The sequence below is a fragment of the Pinus tabuliformis genome, chromosome 5_1 (assembly GCF_031772625.1).
Source record: "Pinus tabuliformis cultivar Carrire ecotype Pingquan chromosome 5_1, CPIR1, whole genome shotgun sequence".
Taxonomy (NCBI): Eukaryota; Viridiplantae; Streptophyta; class Pinopsida; order Pinales; family Pinaceae; genus Pinus; species Pinus tabuliformis.
The window spans coordinates 394522628-394540451 of record NC_142305.1 but is presented as its reverse complement, the minus strand read 5'-3'; the positions used below and the strand labels follow the sequence as shown (position 1 = coordinate 394540451).

Here is a 17824-nt window from a genome sequence, read left to right as displayed (position 1 = left end):
CAGAGTTTGTGCAGTAGCATGATTGACAGTATTATCTTCACAGTGATTTCTAGTGATAAGGAGAATGGTCATCTTGGAGAAGTGGAGAAAGTTAGTCATCAGCACCGCAAGACTGTCCAGGTGCAGGAGAGTAGTATTGGTGGGGAGAACACCTTCCTCACTAAGAGGGAGTATTAATTTTTGTAGCATCAGACAAGTGTTCTAGTCTCAATTTGTGTCTAAGACACTAAGGGACACGAGATCTCCAAAACCCAGAAAATGTTTTGGGAGAAAACATCTAGAGACCACTCAATTAAATTAATTGATCGATAATTAAAAAATGCCTAAGCCTAACTTAGGGAAATCAATTAATTAAAAGGAATTAATTGAGTATGATCGAAAATGCTCTAGAGACTCACATGGGCTGAGTCTAAGATGATCTTAGTCGTTGATGAGGATTTAATCATGGTCATTGAAACTCCAGCGAGAGATTATAAGAGCAGATCAATGGGATGAGGAGTAAAACAAGTGAGGGAGCAAGCATCCAGGCAGTGTGAATTTCCCAGTGCACAGTGATTCAATGAGAGAAGAATTTGAGCCAATGGAGGAGCATCAGTGATTGAGGGAGAAGTAGAGAGAATTTCCAGAAGGATTCTCAAGTAATTTTCCAATTTCTAGCATCTGGGAAGGAAGATCAAATTTCCCAGCAAAGAGGTCGAGTTCTGCAATGCAAGTTACCCAGTTGCTAGAGCAAATTTCCCACAGAGGTTCGATTCAACTGCTAGTGCCCAAATCTATCACCAAGAGGCCTAGTGATATGTTTCTGGAGGTAGATTCAAATAGGACAGCTCGTCTGGGGAGGTTTCCAAGGCAAATCGACTTACCAGCAATAGTAATGCGCACTTCGAAACTAGCTGAGTGAATTTGCCAGGGAGTGTGAGTTGCCTAGTGAGGGCTAGATTGAGTTGGGTAGAGGGAAAATTAATTTTTCCAGCTAAGATAAAAAAAATTGGAGCTGAGTCAAGGAGGCCACCAGTTGTAATTCTCATATTTGTTGCATAATAAAAATAACCCCTCATTTGTTGCACTAGTTTTCCCTTCGAGGTTTTTTTGGGGACATTAGTCCAAAATAACTGTGTTAAATGTGCACATGAATTTCTCAGTTCCAATTTCCGCAAGGGATTTTGTTTTTTGTGAATAATTGTAATGAGATTTATTCGATATTAATCTGAAAATTAATAAACTGATAATCAATTAGGAGAATAAATTCCAATAGTTGTAGTTCGAGGAATTTTCACACAATCAAGGATCACAACTGGATTTGTCAATGGACGAACGAGCACATGAGCAGGTCGTGGTACGCAATAGCAACATCGCACGAGACTTGAGCTGCCGATAAATAAGGGACAATGTGTGGTGTGTTGCAGCAGCCAACCCGTCGTAGAAACATAGCACGGTAACCAGCCGCTAACTCTTGTGAAGATGCCATTGTAAGCAGAGCAAGTCGATACTGCACAGCTGCAACAAAGCGATGTGGGGCATGAGGTCTGCATAGTGACCTGACAGACAAGGTCTACACAACCTTAGGAGCTTCAATCAAAAGATTTGAGGCAGCGAACCGCATGGGCCGAAGGTTGTAGAACAAGCTAGAAGCAAGGAACAATTACAACATAGGTGATCAGCCAGGAGTAGGATTGAGCCCTCCTCATGCGCTATGAATTAGACAGTCACTAAAGGGTGCATAGTCGTTGGGCAGGGGATCTACCGCAACAGGCACAAGTTGGTAGTCATAGCTAGCAACAGGGTACGAAGGACAGTACTAGCTTGTCAACAAGATAGGTGGAAGAAATCCCTCAAAGGGAGAGAGGGAACCGTATCAGTCGAGGCAATGGCAGTACAACTCATGGGTTTCTCAAAGGATCAAGACAGGCCCATAGTTTTGCCAGTAAGACTTAGCACAGTAACAATGGAAAGCATTGTAGTGAGAAAGAACAAGGAGCAGGAGGCTCTAAAGGTTGTGCAACTCAAAGGGAGTCAGCATTCAAGTTCAAGTAAGGAGGAGGAGCTGGCAAATGCCTCCAATACTGTCAAGATGGTTGTTCAGGAGCAGGAGGCTTCTAGGAACAACACCAATGGGAGTTGTACTTCGAGGATCTTTCTAAACCAGGTAGCAGAGAATGCTTCCAATTCAAAGAGAATAGCCAAGGCAGCAGAAATATGTCCAGAATCAAAGACAGTTCCAGGGGGCAATAGTACCTCCCTCGCTAAGAGGGAGTGTAGATTTTTGTAGCTCGGGTAGAGGTACTTTTGAAAAAGTCAACCACATTCTCCTTAGAACACTTGTTGTAGGTTGGGCAAGTTGTTGATGTAACTTAGCCTAACTTAGGGAAAAACACATATTAATATGTTGGCTTATTGAGCTAATAGAAACATTGGAAAAGTAAAGTAATTTACTTCAATAAGTTTTAATCTTAGTCATTGATCACAAGTGAGGGGAGATCTAATCTCGGTTGTCAATCACTTTGAGATTAGGGTTAAGATTAGTGTTTAATGTTCCTAATGGAATTATGCAATGAATAACTAAAGCATGAACTAGAAAACAACCAAAAATATTTACACACAAGGCACCAAAACACCCAATACAAGTTTTAGAACAACAGTTGAGCCATTTTAATAAAAATCTAGAATAAATGGGAGTAGAATAACAAGAAACAAGTGCACTTGGGCTTGCATAAGCAAGTTGAAGCAAACCCAAGGTGAGAAAGATGCCCCAATGAGTAGAAACTTCGACCCCCAAACTGCCTCTACACTGCCCAAAAATTGTGCCACTGCTGCTATTTGAAAATTGTTTGAACCCCTTGCTGGAATGCCCAGATTTGCCTGAAATTGTTTTTGTAGCTTCCTCTTAATTTTTCCCACAAGACCCAGAAACGAATTGGTCTCAATCCTTCACACCAAAAAACCCACAAAATGGAGCAAAATACCAGTAGTTGTTGGTTGATAAGAGTCACTTGTTTGAGCCCGCTAGAGTGCTCAAAAAAGTCAACCAAATTAATCTTGGCCTCTCCTCAACAAACCCAGAAAGGGTTGGGCCTAATTCCAACCTTCCAAAATCACCCCCAATTTGTGTGAGCACCCTCTACAGTTGGGTAATTCGTACTGCATGAAAAATAGTTGCCAAAGCCCTCCAAAATTAGCTAAGAATTCCTCCAAGAATTATCCTTATGTCCCCTTGTAAATCTTCAACCCCAACTCCGGTTCAAGCCCCCACAACCAAGGTGCTCCTCTAATGAATACGCAGGCCCAGCAAAACGACTTCTACACTGACCAAGGAAGAAGAATTTCAGCCTGTATGTAATCCACTCAGCCAACCCTTCAAGCCACTGCAAAATCGCTGCTAGGTGCCAAGAGAATATGCCTCTAAATTCCCGGAACCCACGCTGTCATGAAGCTCACTCCCCACAAGAGTGTGTGGTCCCTTACTGCGCCCAGCCTGCTCCTCAATAGCTCGAATTTCCCTGTGAAATCCCTCTGGAATAGCTCCAAGAATGTAGCAAAGCTCCCCTAGGGTGGCACTCGAAGTCCACCGAAGTAGGAGTTGAGATCTCCCCTCAGAAATCTCATGTGCTAAACAACACTTTGTTGACCCAACTAAACAACTTGAGCAAACAACGGTTCAGATATCAAATGAGCAAAAGATCCCAATTGTTGCCCTCACCCTTCTATTTATAATTGTTGCCTTACCTTTCCTTGTGGGTCCCTCCTCCAAATATTTCGACCTCCCTCCACAAAATCGATTTTTCCTCCAAGGGGTGCGTATTCCTTGAGGGGTGGCCCCCACATTCCACCAACTCCACAATTTTTCCCCTTTTTTCTAAAGTGGGGCCTTCTCTTTACCCAAAAGTCAAATATTCCTTTGATTTCTCCATTCTCCTCAGTTGTGGGCCAAAATATCCCCCCAATTGCCAAAATTACAAAAACAGAAATTCTTCTTAACAAAATTAATTAATTTGGATACATTACAGTCCTCCCCACCAAAAATTGCTTGTCCTCAAGCAATGCCTAAAATAAGCACCCTCTCAATCACTGACCAAACAATCAATGTACCTATTACTGGGGTCCCAAATGTACCACCCAACCATGTCTAATATCTTCCCTGTCTTACCAGGGTCCAAAGCCATCATAGTCAGTGTGAGGCATCCCGTGCTCCACTCGTTGTCCAACTCAGCATAGGCACCAGACACCCTCTGCAAACTGCCACTAAGTAGAGTATCATGGTGGTATAAAATCCTGGTCATCTCCTCGTGAAATCGCTCTACTAAATAGTCCCTCTCATACACTCCAGGAGTAGACTCCTGAAGTTGCAATCCAAGCTCTATGGGATTGAGTCCTCGTCCGCATGAGCCTCCCCTGGTGTCCTCAAGTTGATCAACCTTCCACACTGTGGAAATCCCCCATGCCATCAACGAATCACTGAAACTTGATGGAAGATCTAGATGACCCTCCCCTGTAGAAACCATCTTACCCCTATGGACATCTGAACCGCTAAGTACTGTGACGCTAGGGTCCCGCGTCCTTCGCAACAAGAAACTGTCCTACTGACCTTGCGACTCTCTGGTCATCACTGATTGCCTAGCATGCTCGTACCAGGGCCTCCTCCCCAACAACTCTCGGCCATAAGATATGTGATGATCGAGGCTAGGCTCAACCTGCCAAAGCGAATCAATAGTGCCAACAACTAACACTCCACGACTTGCCCCAGTCTTGAGCAACAATCTCCCTCGCCATATCGTGAGGGCTTCGGATCACCCATACGGATCCACCACCAATCCTTTGGATCCGCGGTTCCACCTTTTTTTGGCGATTCCTGGAAAATTAGATCCATGGGGGCCCGATCCGCGGATCCGAAAAGGATCGGGTGCAGATTTGTGAAGGTTCGGGTGTGTATCCACCACGGATCCGAGAGAAGGTGGACGGTTCACACAGTTTCGCAAGGCTTTTTCTATTTTTTTTTATATTTCGAACTATTATGTGAGAAACTACACTTTAAGAATACTCCCAAGGTGCCCCTTGATGCTCCCTAGATGCTCCCTAATGGTAATGTTAAATTCTTAAAGTAAAAGTGACATTCTCCTTTATCTTTCATTTCCATCCTTTTACTTAAATTTTTAACATTACCATGAAATGACTTAGGATGTTTGAGAGTGGTTCCAACCTCATCAGACTTCATATGGAGAAAATAGAATTTCATATCCCATTCAAAATTCAACAAACTTAACAATTTTCAGGATCAATGGGATTGTGGCGTTTCATTGGATTATATCATGTATGAGGGCATGTGATTGGCATTTAATCAAGAGCACCAAGCCCTATATGTACCCCAGTGTTGGTGTTGTTGATTGTTGAACTCCTTTGTCATGGCCTTAGCAATTATGTACCCTTCACTCAAGTCAAAATCATTGATCAAGCATGTTAAGCTTTCTCTACCATATTATAATGCTTGGATTAAGCTGTTTGATCAAAATTAGGCAATGTGACTAATACCCCTATAGAATTGAATTAGAGGCAAAGGCTAGACAAGAGGAGGAATCTAGATTCTAGATGGTTGATGTTGGAATAATTAATCATTGATGTACAATAGATGCCATATCTATCTTGATTTATGTAAAAATATGCATGTTTTCATGTCTTATACAACCAATTTGGTATTTTGGATGTTTTTTTAAATATAAATGCAAAAAAATATACATATAGTAGACGCTTCCTAGATTTTTGAGAAATGACGCTTCTGCGTCCCCGCTACCAAAAAACATCCCACTTCATGCAACGTTGAGCACCGCACTCCTCAGCATGCCACTGTATGTCGCAACATGTCCTTGCACACCATTGGATCAGCCTGCCTATTGTTGTATCACCATGTACTGTCGGGTGGCCCATATGCACCAACGCATCTGTCGCCCCACTAACAAATCCAATGTGGTGTGAGTCACTACCCCTACTCCATTGTGTGACCCCATGCACCACGACACACCACCACACACCTACATGCTCGCTAGTGAGCCACACTGCCCAACGTTGTATGCCCCTACACGCCGATGGATGCCATGATCTAAAGCTAAGACAGTACGCATCAGCCCGCACCCTACTGGTATCGCCACCTCCACTATCGCATTGCCATTACCTCTAATGCATGGACCTTGCCTCTAAATCCTCCCTGAGAGGCACTAGGGGTGAATCCCCATATGTACCAGTGGTGATGCCACCATTGTGTTGCTCCTTTGTGACCACTGTGCCCCACATAACTGGGGAGAACCCTCGGCTCCATACAAGGCACTATCTGGTGGCCTACCAATGCCACCTCCTCTGACAAACTCCTACCAGAGTATGCTAATCATCATGTGATCCCATGTACAACTATCGAACCAAGACAACCCAAAAAGTTTATCCATAAATTGGTTGGCCACTGGTGCTAACCGAAAATCCCCTAGCAAATGTGCGCTCAACCGCTTAGTCAACTATACCGCCAAGGTCATAGTCAACCGACATATCTAGGAACTGATAGGTAATCCCACCTGGATCCCAATGCCAGCCTGAGCTTCTAGTATCCCCAATGCCTGGAAGCTCCCACTGAGCTTCACTTGGGTCCACCAGGTACCAAATCAGAATCCCTCGCCATCAAACCTGAAGAGAGGGATTGAATGTACGAACTCTTGTACACAGAACAAGCCCCCCATCCTGCGGATGTTGCACCTTATGCAGCTCATGTCGCCTCATCTCATCATCCTAGTCAACACATAAAATATGTCGAGCTGACTTTGCCTCTCCCTCTCCAAGGTGCAGAGAAAACCTACTAGTGCTACCAACCCCATCTATGTATGTCTGAAGAGGGTTGCTCTGATGCTCTAATGTGCAGACTAGTTGGAACAATAGGGAATCCAACTGTTAACCAACGCTAGTTAATTTGGTTGTTGACTCGGCACAAACCGTTCTCATGCCCTCCAGCCCCTTGTTTAGCTACAGAATGACCTCTCGTACTGTCATGGCCTTCTCTCTCAATGCTAGAAGGCCGGCCTGGAACTGATGAAATTGTCGTGGGCATCTATCACCTGTAGACTCGGTCACAGCATTGGATACCTCAGCAACTGTTGGCATCTCATGCATAGGTGGCACCACCTCCACAAATGGCTCTATGGGTGTAGGCTCTATCCTCTCCACCAAGGTGTCAACTAGGGCTATCAAAGAGGTCTCTAATAATGGTTACTCTTGCGCCACACACCGGGTATATCGATGTGCTCCTCACCATCCTGTGGGCTCTCAACATCATTCTCAACCTCCTCCTCAAGCTCTTGATATCTAAAGTCAGGTCTCCACTAGCAAAAGCGCCCCCTCGTCTTACCCTCTAACTATCCTTGTCCTGCCTGCTCCTTTTCAGGAAATCTAGTGCCCTGATTCTGTCAACTTCCCCACATAAGTAGATGGTTGCATGCCCACGGCCTACGCACCTCTAGTGTCTCTATTGTATGGGCGAGGATGGGTCTGGTCTGTCACCCTCCTCAACTAGGCCAACCTCTCATCGTTCCAACAGATTCCACCCCAGAATTTCTGCATATTGAATTTCCCTTGAGCCATGGGTTTGTCTACAGTTTCACCTGTCACTGTGCATTCATACCCAATTCTCCCATGTCCCTGTTGGCTACCCACAGCTGGGCCAAGATAAAGGCTGTGATACCACTATAATGTTCCTAATGGAATTATGCAATGAATAACTGAAGCATGAACTAGAAAGCAACCAAAAATCTTTACACACAAGGCACCAAAACACCCAATACAAGTTTTAAAACAACAGTTGAGCCAATTTATTAAAAATCTGAATAAATGGGAGTACAATAACAAGGAACAAGTGCACCTGGGCTTGCATAAGCAAGTTGAAGCAAACCCAAGGCAAGAAAGATGCCCCAATGAGTAGAAACTTCAACCCCCAAACTGCCTCTACACTGCCCAGAAATTGTGCCACTGTTGCTATCTGAAAATGGTTTGAATCCCTTGTTGGAATGCCTAGATTGGTCTGAAATTGTTGTTGTTGCTTCATCCTAATTTTTCCCATAAGACCCAAAAAGGAATTGGTCCCAATCTTTCACACCAGAAAACCCACAGAATGGAGCAAATTACCAGTAGTGGTTAGTTGGAAAGAAACACATGTTTGAACCCGCTAGAGTGCTCAGAAAATTCAGCCAAATTAATCTTGGCCTCTCCTCAACAAACCCAGAAAAACCCAAAAAGAGTTGGGCCTAATTCCAAACTTCCAAAATCACCCCCAATTTGTGTGAGCACCCTCTAGAGTTGGGTAATTCATACTACCTGAAAAATAGCTGCCAAAGCCCTCCAAAATTAGCTGAGAATACCTCCAATAATTATCCTTATGCCCCATTGTAAATCTTCAACCCCAACTCTGGTTCAAGCCCCCACAACCAACATGCTCCTCTAATGACTGCGCAAGCCCAGCCAAACCACTTCTACACTGGCCTAGGAAGAAGAATTTCAACCTGTATGTAATCCGCTCAGCCAACCCTTCAAACCACTGCAAAATCACTACTAGGTGCCAAGAAAATATGCCTCTAAATTCCCGAAACCCACATTGTCATGAAACTCACTCCTCACAAGAGTGCGTGGGGTCCCTTACTGCACCCAGACTGCTCCTTAATAGCTCGAATTTCCCTGTCAAATCCCTCCGGAACAGCTCCAAGAATGTAGCAAAGCTCCCCTAGGGTGGCACTCAAAGTCCACCAACGTGAGAGTTGAGATCTCCCCTCGAAAATCTCGTGTGCTAAATAGCACTCTGTTGACCCAGCTAAACAACTTGAGCAAACAACAGTTCAGAGATCAAATGAGCAAAAGATCCCAATTGTTGCCCTCACCCTTCTATTTATAATTACTGCCTTCCCTTTCCTTGTGGGTCCTTCCTCCAAATATTTCGACCTCCCTCCACAAAATCGTTTTTTCCTCCAAGGGGTGCGTATTCCTTGAGGTGTGGCCCCCACATTCCACCAACTCCACAATTTTCCCCTTTTTTCTAAAGTGGGGCCTTCTCTTTACCCAAAAGTCAAATATTCCTTTGATTTCTCCATTCTCCTAAGTTGTGGGCCAAAATATCCCCACAATTGACAAAACTACAAAAAAGGAAAGTCTTCTTAACAAAATTAATTGATTTGGGGACATTACATAGTGTTTTAGCTCAATGAAGTTTAAAAAGCAATGTTGAGGAAAGTAGATAGGCCAATGTTACTAGACTCGGAATCAGCAATAAATCGGCAAGGCAAAAGAGCGAAGAGATTTAATCGAATCTAGAAAACATCGGTGAATTCAATAAATAAAGATATACACATATATTGAATTTAAAAAAAAAATCATTGATATTCAATAAAGTCGTATCCAAAAATGCATAATATCAATAGATGTCCAAAATATCATGAATAAATAAATATCTCATATATATTATGAGACCAAACATGATCCAAAGCACGGAGTCCTGACTCCTAACCAGTAACTACATAGAACCAGAAGCATCTGCTTCTAAAAGTTTACAAAATACTACATACTAATCAGTAAAAAATCAGTAACTGAGACTCTAAGACTAAGAACTAGAAGCGATTCCTCCCACTCCTTCACTTGCTTGACTCTCGAAGTTCTCCAAGTCATGTAGACTTAAAAGAGGAGCCTCATCTAATTGGACCCAATCGGATGCATTTGTAGTTTGCAAATCTATCTCTTCCAGGTCAATTGGTGAATGTGATCCAAACCTGTCATTATCATGAGACATTGATATGTGAATTAAAGTTTGAACTTTAAAGTTTAAACTTTAAAGTGCAAATCAGATTATGAAACCTTCAAATTCAGGGTCTCACCTAGTATTTGCTTGTTGCGAAGTCGTAGATTATAATGGACAAATACAAGGTCATTTAAGCGCATTTGTGTCAATCAATTGCGCTTTTTAGAATGTATTTTCTCAACCATGTTCCAATTGCGCTCACAACCTAAAGCACTTCATGATTGGTTTAAGATTCGAATGGTGAATCTCTTCAAATCTGGTGTATCACTACCAAAGTTTTGCCACCAAAGACCTAGCAAGTGGCAAGCGCTTGTGAGTAGTAAGTACTAAATATTAAATAGTAAAAACTTAAAAAGAACACAAAATTTAATAAAACATTATTTAACATACAAAATAAAGTTTAAACAAATTTAATGAATTGATGAAGCCTTCAAACCTCAAAGGGTGTCTGGCAACATCTTAGTCCTTTCTCGTATAGCACAGGCATACTCAAATAATTTAGTTGACGTCCTATAACCCTGTAGTTGGGCAAAGACACAGCTTTGAAATTCTGGATTAGGGAAGCACCTTTTAATGCATGTCATAAGTCCTCTGCCAACCTCCCCATCCTCATTAAATTTGCTCTTATCATAAAGATATTGTGGGTTTAAGAAGTAACCAGCAACATGTAAGGGGGACTGCAATTGCCTATCCCAACGTGCATCAATAATATCCCGAAGAGGCAGATAATTTGCCTCCTCATCCCCATATCTTCCTTTGATGGCCAAATTTGCGAAATCCATCGCCTCATAAATGTAACCCATAACGGGTTTGTCACCATCAACCATCTTGAAAGTTCAAGCTTTCAAATTTAATGAAATAAGAAACTTTGAAAATAAAAAGAAGCCTGAAATGAAATTTTAAAAATGAAAAACTTGAAAGACTTGAAGTACCTGAGAACTCTGACAAGGGACTCTGTCACAACAATAATCTCTTCGGCATCTTTCCAGAAACCATCATTAAACACAAGTGCAACAATTTCAATGCCTTCAAGGGCCTTTGAATGTTTAGATGCCATCCACTCAAGTCCCAAGAACATCCTCTTCAAATTTATCTTTTGCTCAACCATAGATTGCAAAGATATAAAATTTGTTGCAAATCTAGTCACTGCAGGTCGAACAATTTCTTTACCTTCAGTGTATTTTCTCATGGTGTTTAGGATAATAGTGTGGTTGTACAGGTATTTGGTTGTGGATTTTGCCATCTCTGCAACCTCATGTATCCAATGAAACTTACCAATGTCCTTAAGCATTAAATCTATGCAATGGGCAGCACAAGAGGTCCAAAATATAGTGGAGTTCCTAATCCCAAAAATTCTACCAGCAGCCATATAATTAGGCTGCATTGTCGGTGACAATTTGTACAACATATTCTTTTCCCACTTCTTGAACGACTTCCTCCATTTCACAAATAAGTTGGGCAGTCTTAACCTTGTTTGAGGCATCCACTAATTTGAGAAACATTGTGCCTGTTAGACAAGATACAAGGAATTTATTAAAGTTCTATTCCTCTGCTCTGTCCATCCATCACTCATGATCGTGCACCCTGTTTCTACCCATGATGAACGAAACTCAGATAGCACAAGCATGACATCTTCAACACTCTCTAACAATAAATATGTCCTAAGTCTCTCTAATGAAGGGGCTTTGAACCCTAGACCTGCAACAGCAACTGAATCAATCATAGCTTGCCAATAAGGACTTTTGGCACAGTGGTAAGGTATGTCAGAATAGTACCAAAAGTTAGCAATGGCCTTCCTTGCCTAACAATGGATATTTTTTTTCCAACCAGTGCCATCCAAGGTAGGTTGGGAACCGATTTTGTGTGGGGAGCAAAAAAAGTTTTTATGTTTCCACCTCCAGTGTTGAATGCAGGAGGATTCATTTGGCCTTGAGTTTGACTTGGACTTGGAGGCATGTGTGGGAAACTTGTGAACGGCAATGAGGATTCAACAAAAGGAGATGACAAGGGGTATTGGAAGAAGAATGGTCAGCTCCAAAAGTTCTGATTTCTTTATTTTGCTTTGCTTTCTTGGCATTATGCTGACTCAACATATCAAGGGCCAAGATTGCTTGGTGTTTGACATTTTCATCAACATTCTTGCAGAGACCTATATCATGGTCAGGTATCTATGCAAGGTGGTACTTGAATCTATAAATGCCTCCACTACATTTCTCTTTGCAAAATTTTCAAAGGAGCCTGGATTCTCCAGGAATCTTATCACAATAAGCACAAGCAAAGTCCTTTTCCCTCGACATTGTTATTGTTTTGGACTTGTGTTTAAATTGTGGCTTTTGTTAAGAATCATGTTTTGAAGTCATGGCTTTTGTTTAATTTGTGGCTCATGTAAAAGACAAAAAAGATTAAAAATTAAAAATGCAAATATTCTGATATAGGTTAAATGATCTTAAAATTTAAATCATCACTATTCTTTTGACCCAGTAAATACTTGTATAGTATATTAGTAGTATACTCATTAAACTATTAAACAGTAAATACTATTACTAAATAGTATATTCTTTAAATTCCATTAACTTATGTAATAAATTATTACATGGCCAGTAGCTAATATAACATATAGTATAGATGTAGCTGCAAATAAAGGACAGACCATCATTTTTCATCTCCAAAACACACATTTCACAATGGCCAATACAGGAATGTAAGATGCGCTTGAAGGGAAACCAAAGCAATTGCAAGCATAAAAAGGAGGAAAAAAAGGTCTACCAAAACAGCATATGACTTCAACCAAGGTTTGATAATATTCCAATCAAAATACATGATCGTGGAAAGGCCCCTGGTGTCTGAGCAGAACCACAGAGAAATAACGAAACAAATGGAGGTAGCTTCACTTTGCTTCAAATTGGACAAGTTATCCGCACAGATAGATGCGATGTTAGAATAATGTTTGAGTCAATACCTTATCTATGTGGCATGTGGAGGAAATAATCGAAATAATAGTTATCTGCACAAATAGATTCCATGTTAGAAATAATCGAAGGTGGAATCTCTTACCAATTACAGTAACCAGGCTGAAACGGGCGTGTGGAGGAGTCTGTTGCCACGAATTCATGAGTGTAGAAATATGAAATAGGGTCAAGCAACTAGTGCCAGATCGAGGACCCAAAAAACTGTGAACGGTGAAGGCTACACTCCAATCTAAGATCAGACTCCAAAGGTCCACACTTGAACAGATTGTGTGGTTTGTAACTTAACGTGGTGGTAGACTCTAGGGGAAAGGGATCTCGGTGGCGGCAAACACCAGCGAAATCCAAGGGGCGGCAGGCGTATCTGTGAAATGGCATGAAGAGTAAACAGTGGGCAAATAAAACCACAAGCGCATTAACCTAAAAACTTTTATGTCGAGTCGATTTGGGACATTCGTCGAAGTCGCAAGAGTCGCCTTTGATCGCCAAGTCGCAAGTCAAACTCACGTTGACCAAGATTCAAACTCGATCAACGCGAGTTTGACTCGCACAAAGCCAACCCTGCTTGTTTAGCAGCCGAGCCGACTTTGAGACGTGATTAATCGCAGGACTCGCCACTTCCTGTTTCACTGACATAGACACACAATAGAATCACAGGATTGAGAGCAACATCTAATTTAGTGGTGTGTTGGGTCCAAGGGAGTGCAGAGAGGCTGGAGATCTAGATCTGCAAGAGAGATTGAGCATCAATATAAGGCAAATCTATTGGATCAGATCCAAGTTATTGTATCTATATTTTCTCAGTTGGGCCATTATCCCAGAACGGGAGCCCAAGTAGGTTCGAATTAATTTATTAATGAAGAGTTGTGATTTGGCAGAAATTTGTGTCATATGTCTTGAGAAATCTAGGGCATCGAGATTAATTGATTTCTCTTCTGTTGATAACTGCTTGTGAATGCTTTTTACTTCTTAGATTAGGATCCTCTTTTACTTAGGTTATTATATTGTTATTCTTCATCAAACAGCTATCAAAGCATAAACCATAAAGAGACAAGAGACAGAATATAGGCTATCAGCGAGAGCCAAAACCTCTCCCTCTTGAGAGGAAAACCCGAAAAAATTCTTCTTCTTATAGAGACTCCAATTGACAAATACCAAGACCAGGACCCTTGACCCATTTTCCACTCCAAGACCAAGACATAAAGCTTCCTTGATGAGATCCTTAGTCTCCTTCTTGCTTGTCTCAGGTTCTCCTTTGACTTGCTCCTCTTCTAATTCGGCTTCTTGTGCAGCAAATGACCTTCTTACTCCTTCACATGTGTGACCCAAAACAGACCCAAAACACTCCTAAAGACTTCACTCTTCCTTCTCTTTATTTCGCAGGCTGTAGAACTATCTTCCTTGACCTTTTCGCACTTCTTGTTTCAGACTTGATGATGACCGAAATTCTTGTTCTGAAATGAGGCCGAGCTGCCCAATTTATAGTTGTTGGAGCCTTCATAATAAGCCGACTTTAGAAATGGGTGAGCCGACATGTTTGTAGGAGCAAATTCATTATTTTATTAAAAGACGAATTGAAGTAGATGCTTGAGCTTGATCTTGGAGGGCTATTTGACATTTTCATTGACTCATATACAAATATAACATGCCCAAGAAGGATCCTTCATACATGACATTGACTCAATTTGACTTTTATGACTCGATGACAAAACCTAAAGGTTCACAATGGGAACCTTAACTAAAATAAAATTCCTTGATCATGATTCACAACGGGAACCCATGATTCAAGTGCTACAAAAATAATTTTATGTTCTTCTTTTCATCAATTACATAAAATCACAATTACACGTCATTATGAAGACCGAACCTAGTTACACTTTTCAACAATATGTGATTGGGATTGGTTGTGTAATTGTGCTTCCACTGAATATTTTGTTAGGAACCTAGTTGTGTGTTTATTCAGCAAGTTTTCTGCTAAGAATTAAATACCGGGTGTTGGGTTCAGGAAATCTAACAAAATATATGTCCAACTATATCAGCAACAAAGGAAACAATAATAGAAGATATACAAACATCCTCAACCACAAGAAATTGTTGGTTCTCCAAGCACCCCCTAGAGACATAACATTGAGCTCCAAAGGAAAGACTCCTCCCAAATCCAACCATCCCAAAAAAATGAGGGAGCTGCTTTTTAAATAGGGCTTCCAACTCAACCTTTTACTAAAATTTCATCACCAGAGTGTACGTCGGCCTTGCTAAACTATAGATAATTATTAAAAAACTCAATCATACTTTATGAGAAGTCAGGATGATACAGATTCTATCAATGTGATTACTGTTTACCTGATTCACCCACAGAATAATTCGCCGACAAAGTGTATCAACTGATATCCCAACTGCTGCAGCAAGATCCTTCGATGTCCACCTATGGAAAAGAAAAGAATAGATGGAAACTTCTTTTGGTGTAAATGAAATGACAACTGACACAAGCTAAAACCATACTTGACAAATTTATAATGGAATTCCAGATAAACCTCAGGAACCCGCACATCTAACTACAAAAGAAAAGATTATGGTTTTTGCCACCAAATCTATGCATTCCTAACATAACAATCCCTCCACTGACCTCGCCTGTTCCTGAAACAGCATGATGATACTCGCATGAACTGGAGACACAACAAACTCAGCCGATCGGTCTTCAAATTGCAGCTCCAACTGCAAGAGAATGGACAAAGCATTAGATTTTCAGATAACTGAAACAGTGTTCTCTACCAATCCAGAAGTATAACAGCAATTCCCAAGAACCCCAAACATACTTGATACCAACTTAATAAAAGCATACCCTCTAAATATTGCACTTCCTAATAAAATATGTTAAATATTGTAAATTCAAGCCAAAGACAATATTGATAATTTTTTTAATATCTCAAAACAATAAAAATATATTGTTGACACAAACAGGGGGAAATCTGGTTAACCTTGACAGTTCCAAGATTCTTTTTCCACATGATCTTCCGTGGAGCTCTAAGCACATGGAATTGTTTGGCATAGTCATCAAGCAGTCCATCAATTTCGCTGGGGAGGTTGATATTTTCTGCCTGCAAAATGTCCAAACCAATCATCTACTATTACTCTCTGATAAGAACCAAGTACATAATGTCCTTCCAGCGTTTCATCAGACTTCCATAAAATTATATTTTCTGCATTTTGTCTGACGTCTATATTTATTCAATTTTCTTCCTATCATCCGACTTTAATGATTAATTTAATTTATAAATGCCAGAAAAATTAACTTCCACAACAATGCATAAGTGAAACAACAGCACTCTATCATGATGAAAATCCTCAAGCAAAGGAAGCGCAGTACAAAATTTTAGCTTTGTGAGTACTAAAAACATAAGCATTTGGTGTCATTGACCTAACTAAACCAATAATGGAGGATGTACAAATAAAAATCATCCATCCTCAAGAAGAATTTATGCTGCACTATTATAGACTACTTAATGCATGTTTCAAATGTGGAAGAGTGCGACAAAGGATCTACAAGTTGTGGAATATCAATCCTGAAGATGAAAGCCTACATGTTCAACTAGGTTATTGTAAGGGCTATTCAAGATTTAATGTAAGAACTGTACAGAATTTTACAGCCATTGCAGAAACAGTAAAGGCTTCTAAAATTAAACATCATGAGCCTGTGATAAAAATTCCTGAATTTTATAAATTTAACTGACAGAACTAATGAGAGTACTTACTTGTAATCCTGCGGTTGATGATGCCTAAAACTGCTCCTGCTTCGGTTACCAAAAGACCGAAACCACCCAGCCAAACTGAGCAGAACCTTGCTTACTCAGTCCAGTAAGCTTCTCAGTTGAAGTAGACTGTTCCCCTGTGCCCAGAAACCTCAGAAAAAGCAAAGCTCAATTGTTTCTCATGAACTCTGTGTACCAATTTTTCCCCCTGTTACCCTCCCCCCCCATCAAAATTGTTCCCTGCTCCTTATATGCTGTTTCTTGGCGGTGATCGCTCCCTCCACCTGCAACCCACCGCTTCACCTTCTCGTGACACGCTTCCCATGTCACGTGATATATATATTCCGCTTCACCTTTTTGTGACACCCTTCCCATGTCACGTGATATATTGATTTTTGATTTAATATCCTTTTGTTTGTTTTTAATATAAAGGTTTAGGTTCATATTAAATACTTTATCTTTATTTTTATTATTTTATTAACTGATTAATATAATTTATTTTTATTTATTTTATAGATAGGTCGTTACAGTTATTTGTCATTACGGAATGGAATTTAAATCATATTGTGGAATGGGGATTTGCATCTAGCTCTACTTCTAAGTTTGCATTTATCATCGGTTCTTATAATCAAGTTGGACCAATATTACACAATGTACAGCAAGATGTTCTACAAGGTGGGAAGTATGATGAGCACTGTTGGAGATCAAATGATTTTATTGCATAATTAAAATATGACCACATCCATGAATATTACTCTCAACTGACCAAATTTCTCATGATTTTGAATAGTCCACATACCACTCATTGCATCAGGTGATGCTCACATGGGTGAAGAAGTGGGATTGTTACTAGCGAAATAAAACACATAGCATCAATCATCACCTTCAGGGCTTACACCTTAGTCTGAGAAGTGAAGTTATCGACAACTTACAAATCGAATATTTTTAGGGTTTCTTCCAGCGATGGCCATGAAATTTACAGATTGCATATCTTTTGACTTAGAGCTCAGATTTCAGTCAAACCATGTCCAAAGGATCCGAAGAAGTGGTTGCATTTCATAATTGGTGTCACAATAGCCAATCTGAGAAAAACATGTTTCCACATCTTCAAATAACACAAGTACTATCCCAATAGTTTCTTCTAGTAAGCTCACCAATGTTATGAATAAAATTAATAAGATGTGATTAAGCATCACAATTATTCACGAAAAGGCACCTTAGCTAGTATATTTATTATTAATCAAGGGCCTGCATTTGTACACAACATATCTGATTCTTATTCTTGATTAAGAATTTCTTCTACT

The 17824-nt window shown here is 40.6% G+C and overlaps 1 protein-coding gene across 1 annotated transcript in view; it reads right to left on the bottom strand.

Annotated features, from left to right (window-relative positions):
- Nucleotides 1-17824, bottom strand: part of LOC149165112 (anaphase-promoting complex subunit 2-like) — a 93250-nt gene that overhangs the window by 23558 nt on the left and 51868 nt on the right. The window contains exons 11-13 of the mRNA XM_089432245.1: nucleotides 15750-15869; nucleotides 15398-15486; nucleotides 15115-15196 (exon numbers count right to left, since the gene is read on the bottom strand). Coding sequence (XP_089288371.1) covers nucleotides 15115-15196; nucleotides 15398-15486; nucleotides 15750-15869 — 291 coding nt within the window. The remainder of the gene's footprint in view (nucleotides 1-15114; nucleotides 15197-15397; nucleotides 15487-15749; nucleotides 15870-17824) is intronic.